The sequence below is a fragment of the Dama dama genome, chromosome 30, assembly GCF_033118175.1.
Source record: "Dama dama isolate Ldn47 chromosome 30, ASM3311817v1, whole genome shotgun sequence".
Lineage (NCBI taxonomy): Eukaryota > Metazoa > Chordata > Mammalia > Artiodactyla > Cervidae > Dama > Dama dama.
The window spans coordinates 29,652,693-29,676,674 of record NC_083710.1 but is presented as its reverse complement, the minus strand read 5'-3'; the positions used below and the strand labels follow the sequence as shown (position 1 = coordinate 29,676,674).

Below are 23,982 nucleotides of genomic sequence, written 5' to 3'. Positions count from 1 at the left end.
ACAGAAGCAGAAGATATTAAGAAGAGGTGGCAAGAATACACAGAAGAACTGTACAAAGAAGATCTTCACGACCCAGATAATCACGATGGTGTGATCACTCATCTAGAGCCAGACATCCTGGAATGCAAAGTCAAGTGGGCCTTAGAATGCATCAATATGAACAAAGCTACTGGAGGTGATGGAATTCCAGTTGAGCTATTTCAAATCCTGAAAGATGATGCTGTGAAAGTGCTGCACTCAATATGCCAGCAAATTTGGAAAACTCAGCAGTGGCCACAGGACTGGAAAAGGTAAGTTTTCATTCCAATCCCAAAGAAAGGCAATCCCAAAGAATGCTCAAACTACCGCACAATTGCACTCATCTCACACGCTGGTAAAGTAATGCACAAAATTCTCCAAGCCAGCCTTCAGCAATACGTGAACCGTGAACTTCCAGATGTTCAAGCTGGTTTTAGAAAAGACAGAGGAACCAGAGATCAAATTGCCAACATCCGATGGATCATCATAAAAGCAAGAGCGTTCCAGAAAAAACATCTACTTCTGCTTTATTGACTACGCCAAAGCCTTTGACTGTGTGGATCACAATGAACCATGGAAAATTCTGAAAGAGATGGGAATACCAGACCACCTGACCTGCCTCCTGAGAAACCTATATGCAGGTCAGGAAGCAACAGTTAGAACTGGACATGGAACAACAGACTGGTTCCAAATAGGAAAAGGAGTACGTCAAGGCTATATATTGTCACCCTGCTTATTTAACTTATATGCAGAGTACACCATGAGAAATGCTGGGCTGGAAGAAGCACAAGCTGGAATCAAGATTGTTGGGAGAAATATCAATAACCTCAGATATGCAGATGACACCACCCTTATGGCAGAAAGTGAAGAGGAACTAAAGAACCTCTTGATGAAAGTGAAAGAGGAGAGTGAAAAAGATGGCTTAAAGCTCAACATTTAGAACACTAAGATCATGGCATCCAGTCCCATCACTTCATGGGAAATAGATGGGGAAACAGCGTCAGACTTTATTTTTCTGGGCTCCCAAATCACTGCAGATGGTGATTGCAGCCATGAAATTAAAAGATGCTTACTCCTTGGAAGGAAAGTTATGACCAACCTAGATAGCATATTAAAAAGCAGAGACATTACTTTGCCAACAAAGGTCCGTCTAGTCAAGGCTATAATTTTTCTAGTGGTCATGTACAGGTGTGAGAGTTGGACTGTGAAGAAAGCTGAGCGCTGAAGAATTGATGCTTTTGAACTGTGGTGTTGGAGAAGACTCTTGAGAATCCCTTGGACTGCAAGGAGATCCAACCAGTCCATCCTAAAGGAGATCAGTCCAGGGTGTTCATTGAAGGACTGATGCTGAAACTGAAGCTCTAATACTTCAATACCTCATGCAAAGAGTTGACTCATTGGGAAAGACCCTGATGCTGGGAGGGATTGGGGGCAGGAGGAGAAGGGGCCGACAGAGGATGAGATGATTGGATGGCATCACCGACTCGAGTTTGAGTAAACTCCGGGAGTTGGTGATGGACAGGGAGGCCTGGCGTGCTGTGATTCATGGGGTCGCAAAGAGTTGGACACAACTGAGTGACTGAACTGAACTGAACTGAACTGAAGTTTTTGACCTTATTAAGTTTTGTGCTGGTGCTCGGTGACTAAATCATGTCAAAGTTTCTGCGACCCCATGGACTAGAACCCACTAGGCTCCTCTGTCCATGCAGTTTTGTCCATGTCAAGAATACTGGAGTGGTTTGCCATTTTCTTCTCCAGGGAATCTTCCCAACTCACGAATCGAACCTGTGTCTTCTGTGTTGGCAGGTGAATCCTTTACCGCCAGTTGACCTGTGAAACCACAGTTTGGGCCCTTCTAAAAGTTAAAATCATTAGAAAGTTATTTAAAAACTAAATTGGATGACTTTCCCCTTTTTTTTTGCTTATAGGATTAGCATCATGCAACTCAGAGGTCACAGTCCCTATGAATTCTCCTCGGCAGAGGTGCTCACTACCCTTTCTGTGTGTCTAACACTCTGTTGTCTCTGTATCTCCTAAGAGTCTATATGTCATGATTATTTGTTTATATAAACTGTCCTGCTTTCCTCACTATTTTTAAATTTAGCACCTGGCCTGGTATCTGGCACATAAGACACAATGCTCAATAAATGCTTTTTTTAATATATGGGGCTCTTGTTCTTAAAAGAATATTCCTACTTTTCCTTAAAATCTTTTTTCTCCAACATTTATATAAATATACATCAACTATTTACTCAGTGAATGGTGGTTTTTAGATTTATTCATTTAATTAAAGTTTACAGAGAATGTAGTCAGAGCACTGCCCCAGGCATAGACGTGTATGCTCTTCTCTCTTGGGAGAAGGCCCTTGCTGAAAGAAAACAATGTTCCTTAGAAGATGAGTCCCACGTCCAAGTATGATTCCTTGTTTATCACCATAACACCTCGTACTCTTCACCTCCTGCCAGAAGGGGGCATCCTGTTAGACATGGAATTTTTCCACATTATCTTAAAGCATGTAAACTTGATCTTGTAATTCTGCATATACATGAAGTCAGACTCACACATTGAACAAAAGTGTCAGTGTTTCTTGTATTAAAGAAAGATGGTTGTATCCCAAAGGGCAAACTTTTAACATTCATTTTACAGTTTAGTGGAATTTGGTGGGGGTTTTGTTCTTGTTGTTGATTGGTTGTTTTTGTTTTTTATTTTCCTTTTGGCAAGTGAGCGTAGTTCTAAAAGTTGAAGCTGATTTCTCACCCCTAGTAAATGGAAACCCAAAAAACTGCCAGTGACTTGAATGGTGTTTTACTCATCTGGACCCAGCAAATTTTTGCTGCCTGGGTCTGGACCACCTCAAATTTGTCCACCTAATTCATCTTTTCAAATACATGTATCTTGGCTAGTCAGCTAGCCAACCTTATCTTTCAACAACATAGTTCATAATGTATTCAAAAGCTTGTACTAGACAGTTTTCTCACCGTTAGAGTACCTCCTACATATTTAAGATTCTTTCTCTCACATGTTGATTATCTACACTCCTTGAATTCACTTTATACTGGTAAGCTACTATGATCTACAGTATTCCATCATTATTTCTAGTTAGAATATTTATTCTGGTGAGCACATATTTGCAGGTAAAGGTGGCTTTTTGTTGTTGTTATTATTAAAGGAGCACATATGTTTAACTCCCTTGGGGCCTACTTCTTAATTGACAAGATGAGAAAAGTCATCATGGAATAGGAATAACTGATCCTTAGTATCATTTCTCCCATTGTATCCCTTTCTCTATATTCTTCTTCTTAACTTTCAAAAATGTGTAATTTTATTTCTTTCAGCTGGAGATAGATAATCTTTGAATTTTATCTTAACCCTCCAGTCCCACTTTCTCACACTGCCTATATTCTGATCAGCCAGTCGTACTATAAAGGTCTTCTCAGGATTTATTGGTCCTCTGCTCCCTCTGTACTTTCTGTTAAGCTTTTTGTTCCCACATCTGACCAACATGTATGTTATCTTCTCCAAGAAAACTGTCAAAATCACCCAAGATTGAATTAACCGTTATGATCTCTCTCATTGTCACATGTTGTCATCCTGTTAGTGTCAGATTGTTTAAACAGCTCTGCAGCAGATGAGAAATGGGCTTTTGAGTTAGATGACTTGAATTCAGGTCACTTACTGAGTGAAACACCTTGGGCTAGTCACTGAATCCCTTCATTTTTTAACCTATCACATGAGGTAATAATAACTAGTTCAAGTAGTTGTTAAGAGAATCCAATAAAACATCATGTATAAATGCAACCTATAAATGATAAAGTTCTTTGTAAGTGTTAGATAATCTTAAATCTGAATTGAAAGATGGAGCCCTCAGGAAGATGTAGCTACTGTCTTGCTCCTTATACTCCTGAGTGCTAACACTGTCCTTTACTCATACAAGGAGTTTTCAAATGAGTTGATTTGATTATGGATTTCTTGCCAGATACAGAAAGAAAAAAAAAAAAATCACATCTCATTTGAGATACATGCTTGTAAAATACTTGCTTTATGCATATATAGCCTGAGTTATTTGTAGCATTGCTAGATAAATTTGGCTTTCTTAAGCTTATGGCTAAAGTTGTACAAAATCACATTTATTGCTTTCACCTTAGAATTTCAAAAATAAGCGCTTTTTTATTTAGAGAATGTGCAAGGATAATGTCATCAGACAGTGTCTGTATTTTCAATAGCTCTGTTAAATGTCTCAGTATCTCTATATATCTCCACTGTGTACCTCTAATAAAAAATCCATTTGTCTTAGTAATACTTAATTGTTAACACTTAGAAATAGTGCCAACCAAAATGATTATAAAGTTTTTGAAAGGTGATAAGTCTTCCAAAATTGTCTCTGCTTGTGTTCTCATGGCAAAACTAGGTTTTCATTTTTGTTTCTTTTTTTTTTTTTTTTTTTTGAGGAGGATCCATTATCATTCTGTTCATTCTGATTACATCTCATTAGTAAAGGTGCAAAGATCTAGTGACCTGAAATCACAATGGCCATTTTCAAAGTTCCCAGAATACTGTTTTTCAAATTGCAGTTTGACTATCCTGTCATTTTGTTATCACTTCCTTGAACAAAAGCATTGATGGAGCATTTGTTTATATTCTTCTTATTATGGAATGATAGCTTATATTTGGGTAAAAATATGAATATTCTTGTTACATGCAGTTCTTTGGAAGTTCATTTAAAATTAGTCTGTGAGAAATGAATATAATTGCATATTTTTTCTGATTTGTAAAAACTGTATTTTAAAACTCTAGTACACAGAATATATGGTGAATAATTCTTTGTATAATCAATCATTATATAGCCATGTAACCTAATACTTCACTATATAGCCTTACAGTCTAAAATCTAAATTGATATGGAGTATAGATTTTAATTTTGATTCTTCTAGTATGCATAGCTCTTTGGACTTCCACTTAGTTTTTCTTTGTCTGAATTTCAAATAGTTGAGTAGCCAACAGGTGATAAACATCCCATTAATCTTTCTGACTCTATCTCCTGAGCATTAGAATCGCTGATCAATTACAACAATTGTCTCTTAAATGAGCTTTTCACATCTGCCTCTTATTTCATTAGTTAGCTGTCTGCCCAAAGATCTGATAAAATGGAATACTAGTGCCTTTTTACAACTTGTTCTGTAGGTCTGCACATTAAGGGTAGAATTGTTAGTAGAATGGGCACAAAAGGGTATTTATCCACTCCCTACAATAAATATACATGCTAGTGTCTGGAAGACATTTGAGACTCTTTACTGAAATCACCTTAAGAAGAGAAAAATAACTGGTTCACTTTAGCTAGCTATTTAGCAACAGCTAATGTAAGATCAGGCTTCCCTGGTAGCATGGCATTTCTTATTATGCAGTGCTTTTACTGATTATATTTGTCTTCATAGAAAAATGAGTATTAATTTAGTCAATTTTAGAAACAGTTAAAAACTTTTAAAAATATATTTTAAATTAGCAAACATCATGATTAACATACTACTCTCCTCCAGAGATTGTTATTAATCGTTGGTTACATCTTTCTCTATATGTTAAAAATACTACCCAGTCATGACCTGCCTTCTCTTCATATACAGCAGTCATCCTTTTAATGGAAAAAAGTCGATGAATAATATATATAATCAACATTTAGACTGTCTTTAAGAAGAGTATTTTCTTAAATGTAGAATGGTAATAATAATAGTATGTCACAAAATATCATGAGAATTAAATGAGTTATTTGTACATAAGGCGGTTAACACAGTACCCAGGACATAGCACGTGATCAATGAGTAGTAGCCATTATTACATTGAATTCTTGTTTCTTCTGACTTCTATTCAGAGACTTTGGAAGCAGAACAATGGAATATTTTATTTTATAAGTATTGTGTAACATGTTAATTGTATGAGAAATTCATTTTTTAATATTTCAAAATTCATTTAACCATTGATAATAAAGTAAAAATTATTTTAAATTTGTCTTTTGGAAGAAAAGTTAGATAGATTTTCAGTGATTATTATTCTGTGTTTCTGAGACAATCACATTGTAAATGTCATTGGAATAAAAGGAGCTCTAACTGGCTTATCAGTTTTGAAAGCTACCCATGCCTTGTTTAAATATAAGAAATGCCTTGACCAAATAAATAACCCAAGTCTGAGGTCAATTTTTACATATTTTTCATATCTTCTTGAAATATCTGTATATGTTTAAATTAATGCTATAAGAATGTGTTAGTGAGTATCTCCATTTTATTTTAGGAATTCTGTTTTTTAAAAATGTTTTATAAGTTAAAACTACATAATGAATTAACTTAGAATGATGATTTCTACCACTGTTATTTCATTTTATTTTAATCTTTCTTTTTTGTAGGCCTCGTTTGTATGAAGTCCAGCACATCTGTAGTTGAGCTTGTTATGCTGCTTTGTTCTCAGGTATGAAATCTTAATCACGTGATTGCATTAAACTACATGAGGATTGCTTTATGTCATTAAACAGGAGAATGGAAGTAAATATATATGTATATGTTAATGTATTTTAAAATGTCTATTATCTCATAGATGAAGAAAATAAATTGAGATATGTATTTATGTAAATGATCTTGCTATGCAGATATTGATTTAATCTCCCTTCTCCCCCCTCCTTTTAGCTGTCTTATTATTTTCCATCTCACCTAGCCTTCTATTGTTCCTTATTTTTTAATTTCTGCAAATATATATATAATTTGTTATAGCTATGTTGATACCCTTCTTTACATCCATCTTTTTTAAATAATAGAGTAGTATTTATAATTTTGATGTTCGTTGTTAATTATATGGTTTCTTTTTCACTATTAGAGATAATGCAAACTGGAGGTTGTTTTTTTAATGCAGTAGCCAGAGTATAAAACACAGCTGATCAGCGAGGGGTTTTTGATATGGTACATTGCTGCTTTCCCTTTTTTAATATAATTTATATATTTCAGTATAAAATCTAAAAATCTACTCATACTATTTATCTTTAATAGTCAGAATTAAAAATAGAATTATAATTTCTGGCTATTGTTTTTTTAAGCAATTAGAAGAAAATAGTATGTAACATTTTTCTGATAACCAAAATAGGGACCTAAGGGTCTTTCTTTTCGCCAACTCTGCCAAGTCTCCTGGTGGTCCTGATTTTCACATAATTATTAAATATTTTGTAATATGAGAATGAAAAAAGAACTTATGTATGTTTGTAATAAGTAATTTTTACATCCTAATTTCCTCAGTAGACAGGAAAATTTGTATATACTGTTTCTAGTTACTGACCTGAGGTCTGACTAAAACCACAACTAACTTCCAAATAAACAGCAATAGGGCTTCAACCAATCCTTTAAAGCATCAACAAAAGTAAACCAAAACTTACCTATTATTTTTCAGTCTTCAGGTTTACTTTCTTCAAGAATATGTTCATAGGGAAATCATTAGATCCATTTTCCACTTTTCATCCAGATATGTAAATAAGGAAGATGTTAAAGGAAACAGCATCCCTGGCAGGAGTTCATCTGCAGGACATTTGAGAATTGTCACCCAAAGCCAGAGTAGAGTCCTGAGTTCAAGAGACATTCTGTGAAATCTGTCTGGAACTCATAGATTCTTGGTGATGCCCGTTTGAAAGAAATGGTTTCATGGGGGAAAATAATGTAAAATTCCTTCTTCCTTAGCTCCTGGTTTCACTGCAGTTCAGAGAAATAAAGAAGAATGTAGCATTAGGGTCTAGTGTCTTTGATGGCCTCATCATCTAATCATAGGTTTAACATTACTCATTTGCTGGCTCCAGGAATTCCTGCCATTAAGGGCCCTAGAGATGAAACTTTGCCTCAGTTATTGATTGAAAGGAAGAGTGAGAAATTTAAGCTCTCTATGCAGTGTTTCAGCAAAGCTGTATTATAAACATGTCTCTCAACTTGATTTTTAGGTTGAATGTCTAAAATAATTCAGTGTGTTTTAAATATTTAAGTGGTTAATTGATTAAAAATACCTCGTTTAAATGGTTTAAAAATGTCTTTATTTAAAAAAAAAAAAGCTCCAGTTGTTTCATTTTCTATTAAACTGAAAAATTTTACTTTCCACAAAATATTTTTAAAGAAACAACTGATAAGCAAATCAGTAATCTTCCTTTGATGCCATTCAGGTGGGAAGAATTCACTGTTCTGCTTTAAAATTAGCTTATAAAAACATCTTTTCCAGATAATTCATTGTTGGACAGATATATAAAACCTTGGCTTTGAGGACACACAAAAAATGGACAGGTCTTCAGAATTTCTTAAAATAATCTGCCATTTTCTCCACGACTCAAATTCATGATGATTTATACCCTGTTTTCATCCATTAGCCAGACAACATAGCAGTAGCAGACTTCTGATAAAGAGAGATAAATATAGTTGCGGGTGCTGTGGAGATTGCTTAGCAAGCAGCTCTCTTCAATGCTGAGTTCTCTCCGTCAGGCCTTAATGCATTTCTTTGACAATGGAGCTGATCCCTATAGAATTTGCATGGTTCTGTAGGCTTTTTTTTGGTGCCAAGGCAGAGGCAATCCTGAGGAATCCTTAAAACAGCAGAGTTTTGAGTTGTTTTTCTTCTGTTTTACAGTTAACCCTTTGCAAATGTTGATATAGCTCCATGTTATGATCAGCAATTATTAGTACTAATAAAATAGCTGGAAATCTGAATGAGTAACTATCTTGATGGACTGCATGAATAAGTTTTTCCCACAGTGGGAAACACAACAAAGATGTTATCCACAGTGTGGTTTAGTTATTGGTTAAAATAAATTTTCAATGCAAATGGAATTTTCTGGTTTATTTATCTGCTTAGAATGTGTTTTTTCCCCTAAATTTGGATAAAACATGGAAAGATAACATTTTGTTTGGAGAAAACAGGTAGTGAAGAACTGAAAAAGGAAAGGAAAATGCAGCATTTCTCACAGTATTTGTTTTTCTTTCATTAGATGCCTTTATTTTGATGCTTTTGATTTCGGAAACTTCATGTTAACTACCACATATTATTAAGTCTATCAGCTTTTCTTTCCTTTTTATCTTGAGCTCTTGAATAAACTTATTATTGCCAGTGGTTTGTGTGCAAAATATGGTCTAAATTTACATGAGATCATATTACAAGTGTCTGAAGGTACTTGTCAAGGATAATTTGGTTCATATGGACAGTCTTTTAAACTCTAAGGAACATGCCAGTGGAATTTTAGGTCTCTTGAAAAACATATTTTAAGTTCTAAGATGCTATTAGCATTATCGTTATATTGCATTAATTGTTCCACAGATAGTCAAAAACTTTTTTTACTGTATATGGAGTTTTCTTCCTATAAATCTCATGACATAAAAGTAAATTTCAAGATTTACCTATTCTTCTTTTCTTTCAATTTGTTTTTAAAATGCACTTAGTAGTATCTTTTTTTAAAAAATTAAGAGTAGAATGAACTGGAGTAAAATAATATAAAGTGTCTTGAAAAGTCAGTGCTTAATCAGTTAATACAGTGTTTCCTCCAGAGTTCTTCAGTATCTCACAGGTCTACTATTGTCCTCTGTCAACTTTTTTAATTTTCACAATCAGATGTGGTTGAAATGCTTTTCATTATTCTGTATATGTACCTTATTTTTCTATTACATTATTCTGAGTGTATTATGTTCTTTGATGAAGAGCAGATTTAGTTTTCAAGTAAACTTTTTAAGGTACTATAATAGTTTCTAATTATTTCCAGATTTTTTTTAGGAAGTCTCCATCAGAGGTACTCCAGGAAAAATTGAGTGATGTTATCCCATAGGATTTCTTTAAGTTTTCATAAGTAAAGCTTAGCAGATGTCACTTGCATTTTTCTGTGCCTTATCTGTCAATAAAAAATGTTTTATAAATTGAGAGACTTTTATGTAAAAAAAAAAAAAAAAGTCTCTCAGTATTTCTAAGTACTTTTCTGACTTGAAACACTGATTAAGCAAATGTATGCTTAATAAATCATTTTTATTCTCATTAAAACCCCCAAAATATATAAGTAACATAAAGTAGAAGCCAGTCTTGCAAGTCTCTTTAAGATCTGTATATGAAGTTACTAACGTGAATTATTTTGTGGTCTTGTTTGCCTTTATTCTTTTTTAAACACATCATATACTTAAAGAAAAAGAGTTCTAGTGACTTCACTGATGTGATCAAGGCCATAACCCAGGACTTCTAAACACAGCACTTACAAAGGAACCACAACTAAAGAACTGTCTTCCTGTTTTTAAATGATTTAGCCTTTGAACTTTTAATTTTTTTTATTTTTTCTTCAATTTGATACAGTTTAATCAGATGGTACAGAGGAAAAGACATACTTTTCTTCTTCTAAGTATAATAAACCTAAGAATGAGGTGCAAAGACATAGATAAGATGAATATAGAGGCCTACTAAAGAATATTTCTTCATAAGTACTCAATATTTAAAGAGTTTTTGTTGTTTAAAATAAGATGATAAATTTAAGGAAAATATACATGAACTACATTTTTTCAAACATCTTTCAAAATATGAAATCTTACTAATTATCATGGTGAAATTATGTCACATTGAATTATTTAGTTACAACTTTTTCTATTTTAGCTTTGTAATCTTTATTAAAGATCTACTGATATATTTTTCTATTTCATAGAATCTAGTGTTCTCCATGCAACTTGCCTGTTAGTCTAGCTGAATTTGAAATGAAGGAAGAATAAAAAGTAGTGACTTGATATTTTAAATGGAATATCATCAAGTTGACAACTATATGTGGTACAGAAAATTGATCCTCTAAACTATAAAAATAAGATTTTCATGAAAGGCTTTAATAAGATGGACTAAAGACGTACCTTTTGAAGTTAATAGACTTTCTACACAGCCTAAGCAGGCAAGGAGATTCAGTCTAAACAAAGGTCTGGAGAGAAATGAAATGAACCTGTATGTGTTCAGACCAATGACCAGCCTCATTTTAGAGTGTATCAGAAATTAAGTAGGAGACATGTATTTATTTGGATTTATTTGTAATACTGGTAGTTACCCATTTCCATGCAGTACATCTCAAAAAGTAGTTTCTCATATAAAAGATTATAGTAAGTTAACAGCCTAGAGTTGAGATTGATAAGAAACATCTCACTTGTAAATAGTTTCAGTAGTCCATGTTGTTCCCTGTTAGCATTTCTGCCTGTGTTTTTTAAAGGAATAAAGCAACTGTTTTATTCCTGAATATCTAAGAAATCCCTGCCTTTTTCTCTGGACCATGCCTAACCTAACCCCAGCTTTTATCTGTGGTATAATGTCATCTCAAAGTTAAAGGAGCAAATCAGGCATTTAAAGATTTTTGGAATTAATATGGTTGTATCGTCTTTGTTGCAAGAAACTTTTAATATATCCTAAGTATAAATAAAATTTAAGCAGGAAATTGAAAATGTTGTAGCGTATATAGAGCATTCTCAATATGGGTCATAATAATCACTTTCAATTATTAGAAAATAGGGAGAAAATTATACAATGAAATGTATACATTCCAAAAAAAAAGCTTTTAGTAAGTATTACTACTAAAGTATTACTAAGTGTTTGTAATCAGAAAATGTGTATTTAATGTGTCTTGGGGAGAATGCTACTGAACAATCACAGCAATAATTGTCTACCCAATTATTTACACCATCTTCTGTGAAAATTTAATCAAAGATTTAAAGAGCATGGAATTCAAATTACTTTAGATCACTTCCATGAAGTCTTAATGGGCATGATGTTGAGCAAACTCCAGGAGGTAGTTAAGGACAGGGAAGCCTGGTGTGCTGCAGTCCGTGGGGTCACAAAGACTCGGACAGGATTTAGGGACTGAACTGCAACAGCAGTAGCATAGGGTCTTTTATTGTTGATTTCTTTTATTTCAGCTCTGGAGAAATGGGCAGGTATATTTTGAGCTGGTCACTTTTCTGTTGTAAAATATTTTTAAGCTACCTTAATGTGTATGATACTTGTACATGATACAGCACTTCAATCCTTGATGATGATTAGTTCATATCCAACCTGAATTATCAACACAGAAGGAAAGTGACGGCTAAACTTAAGTGCTACGCTCATCTGTGTGAAAATGGTACTAATATAAGAGAAACAACAGTTATTTTCCTATGTATGAATTCTCATCAGTTTTTGCGACAATTGGGACAAAAAGAAATTGGTAAGCCTTGGCCTCCTGCAGGATAGTCTTTAAGAGTGCTACAGTGTCTGTGACACAGGAGAAGGAATGTGGTATGTTCTGAGGGACACAGATCTCCATGGATACTGATAGACCACTTGCCTGAACTAAAACTCCTTTCCACACTTGGCTATAATGTCCACCCCTTTCCTCTCTTACCTGTTTTGGTTTGTTTGTTTTCTTCTTATTTTTATTTTCCTATATTTACATCATATAAATTCTTCAGGGGCATTACAACAATTTGAAAAATAGTGAAAACAGCAGTATATATTTCATTGTCCTTCCATTTTGTATATTCTCTTGCTCTTTGGTGGATATGTTCCGCTTAATCCTACATACTTCAACATACTTTATTTTATAATAAGTTATATAAAATATTTTATAATAGATAATTTTATTTGTCCTCTTTTTCTTCCCTTGCATATTTCTTCAGGATCATTTTTTTTCTGTGGTTTTGTTGTTGTTGTTAAATAATTCCAGACTCATAGGAAGTTGCAAAAATAGTACACAGAATCCAATATGTCCTTTCCCCAGCCTTCTCCAATAGCACCATCTTATATAAATGTAATACAGTGTCAATAGAAGGAAATTAATACTGGTATAATACTTTTAACTAGATTACAGACATTTTTCAGTTTTCACTATCCTTTCCATCATTCGTTTGTGTGTGTGCTATTTCATTCCTATCAGTGCTATTTTATTCCTTATATTGATGTAACCACTACCACTATCAAAATATAAAATTCAGAATTATTACTATTACTTCATATCTTCCAAGTTATTTCAAGCTCTTTTCTTTCATGAAACTTCTCAGGTTTATTGTTATATGATTTTAACCAATCCATCCTTCCTTTTTACATTTGAAATACATATATCTAGACAGGAAATATAGGTCCCTGTTTACATGTTTTAATTAGATGCTCTTATAGGTGATAAAGGCATGATATTCTTTATCCATTACACTGGCGTTTCCTTTAGAGTAAGCATCATGCCAACAATTCCTCATTATTGGAAGCATTTCATTCAGCCAATGGAGAAAATAAGTTTTGTATGGTTTCATCAGTATATTTATTTCACATTAATTGAGATCCCTTTGAATTGTAGAATTTTTTTAAACTATGCAAAAAGAAAGACTAAACTTAAGGATGACAAAGCCTGAGAGTCTTTCAAGGTTGTAAATGAATGTTATTAATTTTAATTATGCTATACATTTACACCATAAAAAACCATTTTATTTTTATGTTGCCAGTAATGTTTTTTGTTTCGCTCCTTACCATGCCGTCCACACCTTGCAGTGTCCAGCACTTAGTATAGATATGTATTAATTACTTACAGAGTTAATTCTTTGAATATTGTGAATAATGTTGCTATTAACATAGACCTTCAAGTTATCTGAGTCTCTGTTGTCACTTCTTATAGGCTTATACCTTTAGGTATCAGGTGTATAATTGAGTAGAATTGTTGAGTCATTTGGTAATTCTGTGTTTAATTTTTTGAGGAACTGCCAGTTTTCCACCAAGTCTGTATCATTTTATATTTCTATGAGGAATAAACCAGGGTTCCAATTTTCTCCATGTCCTCTCCAACACTATTATTTTTTCTCTCTCTCTCTCCCTCTTTATTTTGTTTATTTGTTGTTTTTGAAATTATAGCCATTCCTGATGAGTATGAAGTAGTATCTCATTGTGATTTTTATTTATGTTTTCTTGATAACTAGTGGTATTGACATCTTTTCATATGCCTGTTCAAATCCTTTCTTCTTTTTAATTGAATGTTTTGTTGTTGAGTTGAAAGTGTTATTTTAGACATTAAATCCTTATCAAGTATATGATTTGCAAAGATGTTCTCTGATTCTATAGGTTATTTATTTTCGTTCTCTTAATAGTGTCCTTTGATGCACAAAAGTTTATAATTTAATGATATCCAGTTTATCAACTTTTGTTATTGTTACCTATGCTTTTGATATCATGTTTTTGAACCTATGGCCAAGTTCAAGCTCATGGAAGTTTCCCCCTTTATTCTTTGCTGATAGTTTTGTTATTTTAGGACCTCAATTTAGATCTTTGATTCATTTTGAGTAATTTTTTTATATCCAGTATGTATCGCGATACAAATTTATCCTTTAGCAAATGATTATCCATTTTTCCTAGCACCATTTGCTAAAGAGACTATCCTTTTCCCATCAACGGATCTTGGTACTCTTGTTGAAAATCAGTTGAGCATAGATGCTCATGATGATTTTTAATGCAAAAGTAGTCCCCAAAAATTAAGCACAATTTAAAAATAAGAATTAGAGGTTTGAATAAAATTTCCTGTTACCTCATATTTTCACTACCCAGGAGTAGTAAAAAAGTATCATTTAATACATATCATTTCAAATTATATTTCTACGCATAAATGCAAAATTGTCACTAGTATAAGCAAAAAATTGCTGTTGTAACAGCAATAGCTTACAAATTACTTTTCCCAGTTGATAATCTAGATTTGAGTTCAGTTCAGTTGCTCAGTCATGTCCGACTGTTTGTGACCCCGTGAATCGCAGCACGCCAGGCCTCCCTGTCCATCACCAACTCCCAAAGTTTACTCAGACCCATGTCCATCGAGTCGGTGATGCCATCCAGCCATCTCATCCTCTGTCGTCCCCTTCTCCTCCTGCCCCCAATCCCTCCCACCGTCAGGGTCTTCTCCAATGAGTCAACTCTTCGCATGAGGTAGCCAAAGTATTGGAGTTTCAGCTTCAGCATCAGTCCTTCCAATGAACACCCAGGACTGATCTCCTTTAGAATGGACTGGTTGGATCTCCTTGCAGTCCCAGGGACTCTCAAGAGTCTTCTCCAACACCACAGTTCAAGAGCATCAATTTTTCGGCACTCAGCTTTCTTCGCAGTCCAACTCTCACATCCATACATGACCACTGGAAAAACCATAGCCTTGACTAGACGGACCTTTGTTGGCAAAGTAATGTCTCTGCTTTTTAATATGCTATTTAGGTTGGTCATAACTTTCCTTCCAAGGAGTAAGCGTCTTTTAATTTCATGGCTGCAGTCACATAGTGCTGTCCAATCAAAATATGATGTGAGCCACATATGACTTTAAATTTTCTAAAACTATATTTTAAAAAGTGAAAAAGAGTAGGTGAGATTAATTTTAATAGTATATTTCATGTAACCTAAATATAATTTCAGCATGCATGTAACCAATATAAAAGTATTTAAAATGAGGTATTTTACATTCCTTTTTTCCTTAGCCTTTCAAATCAGGCATAGAACGTTTATCAGGTCACACTAACCACATTTCAGGTGCTTATAATAGCTGCATGTGATGTAGATTCTGTGTTGGTCAGTACAGCTCTTTCTTCATATATGGACATTTATGCTTTTCTTTTTTTTTTTTTTAATGTTAATGTAGTCTAAAAATAGAACTAGGTATTCCAGAAGTCCAGAATATTGTAGGTCTTCAAGCAAAGATCAGCTAATTGTGTCAAAGATTCTTGCCCTGGTTAAAAAGGACAGGCAATACATCAGTTTCTGTGCAACACTAAAATTCTAATGGCTTATCCACCTATAATTGCATTGTTATTCATGAATAAATATAAAATATTCTACTGTAACTGTACATAGCTCTGCTTCATGGTAATAAAGCATAAACAGGGTTTTAACATTCCAGATTTAATACTAGAACTTCCTTCTGTTTTTAAATGGTAGCATAGATAAATGGCTATAGGATATTTTTGGGTATAATTTGTATATAACTAAGTTATATATGTATATAAATAAATGGGGTACTTTATTATTTTGCCAAGGTGTTAATTGAGATCATGTGTGCTACATGTTTGCTATATGGGAACGAATAAGCCAAGCAGACAACGAAGCATCAACAGCTCAATCCTGAATGGTTGCTTCCCCATTTATTGTTGAAAATAAGGAAATGTTCACAATGGTTTCTTGCTTCTATATAAGTATAGAAGGTAGCCACAAAGTATTAGTACATAAAAGGTCTCAGAAAATACATCTTGAGAAACTTTAAATGTCTATTTTATCTTTGGTTTATCTGTGAACATATTTGACAAGCTAAACTTGCATTGTAGTTTAATATAATAATACCCAGCACTTATATGATAGTTCCATACAGTCTAGAGCTCTTAATTCTAAAGATATCATTTCTCTTATATTCATATTTTAATGTATCTTATTTTTTCTCTTTTTTCTGGCCAAGTATCTCAAGTTATAAAGTTTTCAGGATCACTCTGCTGATACACCTATTCTTAGCTCTAGAAAAACATAACATTCAAAGATGATCATCGAGTGGTATGAACAGTATTATATAATTTAAGATAAAATAGTATATCAGTCAAGACTTCACTCTTAAGTGTTCTGTTAAATGTAAATTATCTTTTTTATCATAAATCATTGATATTAGAGAAAGACATTCCTTGTTATTTCATTGACTTACAGACCAGTAGGATTTTGTTTTACTGGTTTTAAGTTTTAAAAGTTCTTTTTCTTCAAAACTACATTCTAAAACCCTATTCTAGCTTTTACTCTTTTCCTACCTATGTAAATCTTAAAATATGAAACATTTTCTTAATTGATAAAGTTGGCATTTCCTTTATTTCTTCTGATCATCTCTGGTAGCAGGTAGTAAAGAAGGAGTGTCCTCTCAAGTTTAGCTGAATATAAATTTGCTTGTATGTTGTTTATGTTCATAGATATAGAAAATGCTGTTTAAAAATATATATTGTAAACAAAACTAGATTATTTTTCATTATGAATACAAGCATAAGTATGTATATGTATATATATTCATAAGATTATTTATTATTAAAAGTTGTATTAATTTTACTACACAATTCAGCAATCCACTGAGATCCTACGTAACCTCATTATATTTATCTTTGTACAATACACCAACTCTTCTTTTAGTGATCAACTAGATATATTTCCATGTTGCCTAGTGATTTTTCTATTATTGACCTTCATATCAATAATCTGTTTGTACTACTCATTGATTATTCATTTCTTACATTCAGGTTTTCCTACAATGCTTTCTGTAAACGGTTCATAAAAATAAGCAATGAAATTTTTTTTTAAAAATCTATACTTTGAGTACTTGCTTATTTTTCCATTAATTTTTTTTGCATACATTGAAAACATTGCTCATTTCTGTTTTTCTCTCTGCATAGTATTTTTCTACTTCAGTCCTTGTACTTAACAATTTTTCTTATTGCACAGAATTTATAAGCATGCCAGTTATAATGAACATGTTATAAAGTTGTTTTGAGGAACATACCTATTTCTTTTATTGGCAACTAATGATAAATAGGCATTAAAGATAAAGGAAGTAAAAACTGATTCTGGAGTTCCAAAAGACAAGATCTCAGTTTAACCTCCTATTTTTACCTTGAAATATTCCCCTTATTTTCAAATAATTTGAAATGAATTAAGTCTCTAAGGACATTAACTTGGTTAACTTAATTATATACAAAACAGAAGGCAATGGAAAATGTGCACTGAATTGATACAGAGGAGAAAACACTGGTGGGGGAAAAATTATGTGCAGGGTCTGATATTTCTACTGTGTTATCTAACCGCCGTAAAGTGATTGTGAAGAGAACATGGGGATTTCATTGTCATCCTTCTGGAACCTATTTGTCTTCAAAGTGTTTAGTTTCAAAGGATCCTTAACTTGATATCCAAATCTCTGAAAAAGTCCTTCATCTTGAGGAAATGTTATGCATCCATGTAGAGGAGTTAAAAAATTGTGACAAACCTGTCTATACTTGACAGCTCTCAACAAGCGTTCAAACCCAGTTTAGTATGTTTCCCCACGAGGATAAAAATTTGATGCCTACATTTAATTTACACCTTTTCTTATGGCTGCTCATTTTCTTCAGTAGTGGAGCAAGTGAATGAGTGTATGTTTTCTGAAATGGCAGAAGACTTTGGAATGATTTGTAGCTTAAGAGTTTTGAGCATACTTTTTTCCTGTCATTGCCAAAGCATTGACCTTGTTGAGATGACAATGGATTATTATTATTCTCTTTCTGTGTACATTGTCATGTATTCATGTACTTTGTTTTGGGACGGGGGTTAACGTGGCCTTTCCTTGCCCAGCCGTATCCTGTTCCTTAACTCTCAGTGTATTTTATATGTTGTGTGCTTTTCTTGTCACAAAGCTTTTGATATCTCCCCTTTCAGTATTTTACTTAATTTTTATTTTTTAATTTTGGCTGTGCAAGGTGGCATGTGGGATCTTTGTTCCCTGACCAGGGGTCGAACCCCCTTACCCTATATTGAAAGCATGGAGTATTAACCATGGGACCGCCAAGGAGGTCCTCCCCAATAATTCTTTTGAAACTTCTCAAATCAGTTACACAGTAATATGCATTTAAGAAATACATTTTGAAATGCAAGAACAAATGTGTATCAGTGTAAAGGAATAGAATCACTGCATAACTGCACTCATTACTCATTTTTTTACATGTTCCTTGTAAGGTAACATTTTGTCTTACACAGATACCATATTATGGGAATGAAATACTGTCTGAGAGCTTAAAAGGGCTATAGTAATAAGGGATGTGGACACTTCAATAATTATGATGTAATTATGATGCAATAATATACTACTTTACAAATAAGTAGAAGGAATTTAAATAATTGAACAATTTAAAAGGAAATATACACATCACTTTATAATAACTAAATCACTCCATGCTGGTGAGTTAGGAACTTTGAGGTTTGTGTGTGTGCAGTCTTGTTGAGAGGGAAGAATGAATTCAGTCAGTAGTTCTCAGCACTGAATTCACGTCACAATCACTTGGGAAGCTTTAAAATATAGTAACACTGTTGCTGGGCCCTATCTTCAGAGACTGTTCTGATATGGCTAGTGCTTTTTAGCAACATTCCTGTTGATTTTGTGTTTGTTTGTTCGTTCAGTCAGAATTGAGAACTCATAGATTTGTGATACCATAGATTTTAGAGAAATAAATTCAACAGAAATACATTGAGTATGTATAGTATGCCAGTCACTTGCTACTTACTACATATGCATAGTTGGATAAAATAAGATTTTACTTTTTATAAATGAGTTTAGGATCTAGAGGGGACACATATATGTGAGATATCACTACAAATTATAAATAATTATATTTCAGAAGGAATGTTCCATGAGTAATAAGAGTAATATTAAGTGTTGAGAAAATAATGACGTAGGCTTGATCCATTTCTCATTTCCAAAGTTTTAAAATTATTATTTCTTTACACACTTTAATATTTGCTTTGCCAACATAAATTCTTGTTATAATAATGCCCTTTTTCATAGGAGTAAAATCTAAAGACTCATTTACAGAATAGGAGAATATGCTGTTTGTTACACTTTTCCTATGGGTTACTTTTTACTTCACATTTAATTTTTTTCTTTTCACTTACGCATTCTTGTTTACCACCAAATACTGTATACCATATTTTACTGACAATTCAAGGAGTTTAGAGCTTTCAACTAAAGATGCCCTCAAAACTGATTATTTGTTGTGGCTCAGCTGGTAAAGAATCCACCTGCAATGCGGGAGACCTGGGTTTGATCCCTGGGTCAGACCCATCCCCTGAAGAAGGGAAAGGCTACCCACTCCAGTATTCTGGCCTGGAGAATTCCATGGACTGTACAGTTCATGGGCTTGCAAAGAGTCAGACACGACTAAGCGAGTTTCAGTTCACTACTAGCACAACCGTCATTTCAAGCTTAAAACCTGCATTCAAGGGACTTCTCTGGTGGTCCAGTGGCTAAGACTTCACGTTTCCAATGCAGGGGGCCTGGGTTTGATCCCTGGTCAGGGAACTAGATCCCACATGCCGGAACTAAATATCTCACATGCTGCAGTTAAAGACCCATATGCTGCAACAACGATCGAAGATCCTCCGTGCCGCAGCTAAGATCTAGTACAGCCAAATAAATTTAAAAACAAACAAACCATATTCAATCTTGACATTTTCTGAGAGAATATACTTTATTTTGTAAGGAATATTTTGTTTTTCCTTTTTCTCTCTCTCATTTACCATTTTTTAAAGGGAAGAAATATCCTGTTTTCCACATTCCCTTATGAGATATATTTAAAATTCACCGTAACAATAGAGATTAAAGTAAATGTCTCATGCAAAATTCCAGAAAACAATTATTTTAAACTCTTAAAAACTTATGTTTAAAATACCTAGTTTTATTGTTACTTTTACGACTTAAGTTGTTACTTCTCTAAGCCTTCTATTGAAGCAGCACCCCGGGCTGCAGTGGATATAGTGGTGATAGATGCTGTAACCCATGCAATCCACCATAACAGGAGCATTCTATGCTCTTATGTTTCAAAAGTCATATTTACTATTTTTTTTATATTACTTACAATTTTAAATTAAATTATATGGCTTTGTTTTTTCCTCTCAGACATCAGATAAATGAATATGTATGTCCTGGACTTAGTATGTCTCCTGTCTGGGACTTTGATCTCATACTGCAATTTGAAAAATGAAAAAAAAATTAAACTCACTTTCTTAAGGAAAGACAAGTGGTAACATTTTTTAGCCTTATAAATATTAATTAATGTAGTTAAAAGAAAATGACTTAATAAATTGAAATTGTCCAAATTGATTATTATAGTTGATACAAAATTTTGAAAATCTTCACACTAGGTGAATTCTGCTTTGGTCCTTACTACACAAGGCCTGGAAAACTACTCTTGTGCCCCAAGCTATATAACCTTAAAGTGTAACCAGTAGGCTTCTGTGGTAGAAAAGAAAATATTCATGTTTGGCAAGCAAATAACTACTAGAGCTAGAAAAAAGATACTGAGAAATGTATATGTATAATGTTTTATACATAATAATATAAATTTTATATGTAAGGTCTTTTTTCTATGTTTTCCATCCAATATCACTAAACTTCAGAATTGAACTCTTGTTGCCTTAATGCTGTATATAGTCAAAGTGCAGGTTGCATCTTCTCTTTCTTCTGTGTCTGTGCTTACTACAGATGAATAAAATATGGTTCTTCTTTCAATGATACAATACCTAAAATCTAATCATATAATATCCATATAAACATACAAAAGTAAAGTTGCAGAGACATATGGAAAGTACTATTATGTTATCAAGTTTTAAACTGTGTATTAGAAAATTGGCATTTTAGCTATTGTCATCTTAAAATCCTATGTCACATAAGTGTTTGATATCTACTCATGTCTGAGAAAGGATGACCAGGACAGTTAGAAGTGGCAGAAGAGCAAGATAAACTAAACCTATAATTTTTTTTGTTTGTTTGGGCTCAGAGAACATAAAATAGTTTCGCTTCCTATGGATAGGAAAAAAGAGAGAAATAGAGATCCTTCCTTTTTGTGTTCTCTCTTTAGAACCAGCTATGTAACTGGAGCCAGCTCCAGAGATAGAGGCAGTCCCATCACTAACTGTCAAACAGCTCCATCAGCAGCTGCACGGCCATAGCAAATACTAGAGCCAGTCCCGGCAGCACCTCTGAGCCAGAGCCAGGGCCTGCACGAGCACTGGATGGAGGTCTTCCATGTATAGGTCCAGAGCCAGCTAGCTTACCAGCTGCTTCTTAGCGCCCGCTCTGGCTTCAGCTCTAGAGGTGACATCAGCTCCAGATCTAGAGTTGTCTAGAGTCATTTCCCTCAGCAATTCTCACACCACGCCTGGCACCAGTGCCAGAATTAGAATCAGTCCCAGAACCGGAGCCAATTCACAACCAGTTCTAGCACCACTGTCTGAGCTAGAGTTCGTTTGGCACCAAATCCAGAGAGAGACCTAGAGTCAACAGCACACCTAGTGCCAGCTTCCACGCTGTATCCAGCGCCAGCACCAGAGATGGAGTCTCTCCACCGCTAGAGCCAGCTCGGGCACCAGCTCCTGGGCCCATCCTTCAGCCTGAGTTGGCACCAGCTCTCAGGCCATCCTCTGGCTCTGGCGTGACTCCACCTCCAGAGCTTCCCTTACCCTCCTCTGGAATGGCGTCTTTTTTATTTTTGTAGTTTCACCTTTGTGTTTCATATATTTTGTGGTTTGCTATATTTTAATTTTTCAGTTCACATGCAATAATATTTTCAACTTATTTATTATTAAAAATGCTGTTAGTGATTAAAGGGTCTTGTATTTTTCAATTTTCCTGAGCCAGTATATGTACATGGATGTTTTCTAATATTTTGCAGCTGTCCTTAAATTTTGCTAGATCTCTTCTTGTCCTTTTCAACTACTCTTTTTCTAATCTTAAAAATGTGAATGGCTCCCAAGAATCAGCCTAGGTCTTCCTGTTTATTCTTCTTTGGAGACTTTCACTTAATGCTGTGCCTCAATTAATGCAAAATATATGAGGATAGCAATAAGTCATTTTGTTAAAATGTAGAGAAAAGTGTTGCCTATAATTGTTTTCAACAAAAATTATTTGAAAGGTTTAATAAGTTCATACGATGCAACAATGATCTTGTCATTTTGATAAAGGTTATGGCAGCCAAAATACAATGTGCTCAGACATATCTGACTCTTTGCGACCCCATGGGCTATAGCCACCAGGCTTCTCTGTCCATAGGATTTTCCAGGCAAGACTACTGGAGTGGGTTGCTATTTCCTTCTCCAGGGGATCTTCCTGACTCGGACTGAACCCGAGTTTCCTCCATTGGCAGGTGGCTTCTTTACCACTAGTGCTACCTGGAAAGTGTTTAAACACAATGGCTTTGCTGAAAACAAAGTCATTTAGGCTTTTATTAGATCATTCCTGTCCCCAGACTATCACCTCCCTGTTTCCAAGTTGTTGATTCTGTCTCCTGGGGAAATATAGATTCATGATTTGTTCTATTTCTTCACAGATCTACTTAGAACAGAGAATATTTACAAAGCAGTTTCCTACTTTGGGGGACCACATTTATTCCCAGCATGTGTTCAAAGCTTTAAAAGGGAACAAGATCAGGAACAGAGTGAAGGAGTGACATGGAGACTATGTTTCCAAAAGCCACATTCATGGCCAACACTTAATTAGTAGAAAATCATGGAGGAAAACTCTATAGATGGGTGACATGACTGATCAATAAGGATTTTTAATAAAAATTTATTAGGCAAATATTTATTTGTAGTACCATTGAAAGGGATATAATTTTTAATCTAGAAAATTAAATTTGCCAGCTATATTAAAAAGACCAAGAAAATTGAAGTCCCTGGAATAAATTAATAAGCAAAAAGCTCTTTAAAACATATTCTAAATATGCCATAGAAAGAGTGTAAAATAAGCAGCAGTTTACAGTCACAGTGAGGATCTGTTCTTGTGACCTCACTTTCTATGTCAGTCTGCATCACTGGGAATTCAAAAGCACCTTTTAACTAAGCAATAAAGGATTTCTTTTAAAATTTTCATTTCTCAGAAAATAGCATTTGTTAACAATAGATTTAGAAATAATATCACGTGGAAGTTATTAGCATCAACATGATCCTTAAACCAGATGTTAACTTTCATTTACATGCTCATTTTTCTTACACGTGGTCTGCTTTCTCCTTTTAGGAATGGCAAAATTCTATTCAGAAGAATGCAGGACTTGCATTTATTGAGCTCATCAATGAAGGAAGGTAATTAATTGTACAGTATTTAGACAACTAGTCAGTGTACATTTTATTCCACTGGGTAACTGCTCTTTTCCTGCCATCTGTTACAAAAATACATAACAAAGTATATTTTAGTTAAATGATTTATCACAGGGGTAC

At 34.0% G+C, this 23,982-nt stretch overlaps 1 protein-coding gene across 1 annotated transcript in view; it reads left to right on the top strand.

Moving 5' to 3' along the window:
* NBEA (neurobeachin) overlaps positions 1–23,982 on the top strand; it is a 649,896-nt gene that overhangs the window by 296,359 nt on the left and 329,555 nt on the right. The window contains exons 34-35 of the mRNA XM_061133617.1: positions 6,410–6,471; positions 23,783–23,847. Coding sequence (XP_060989600.1) covers positions 6,410–6,471; positions 23,783–23,847 — 127 coding nt within the window. The remainder of the gene's footprint in view (positions 1–6,409; positions 6,472–23,782; positions 23,848–23,982) is intronic.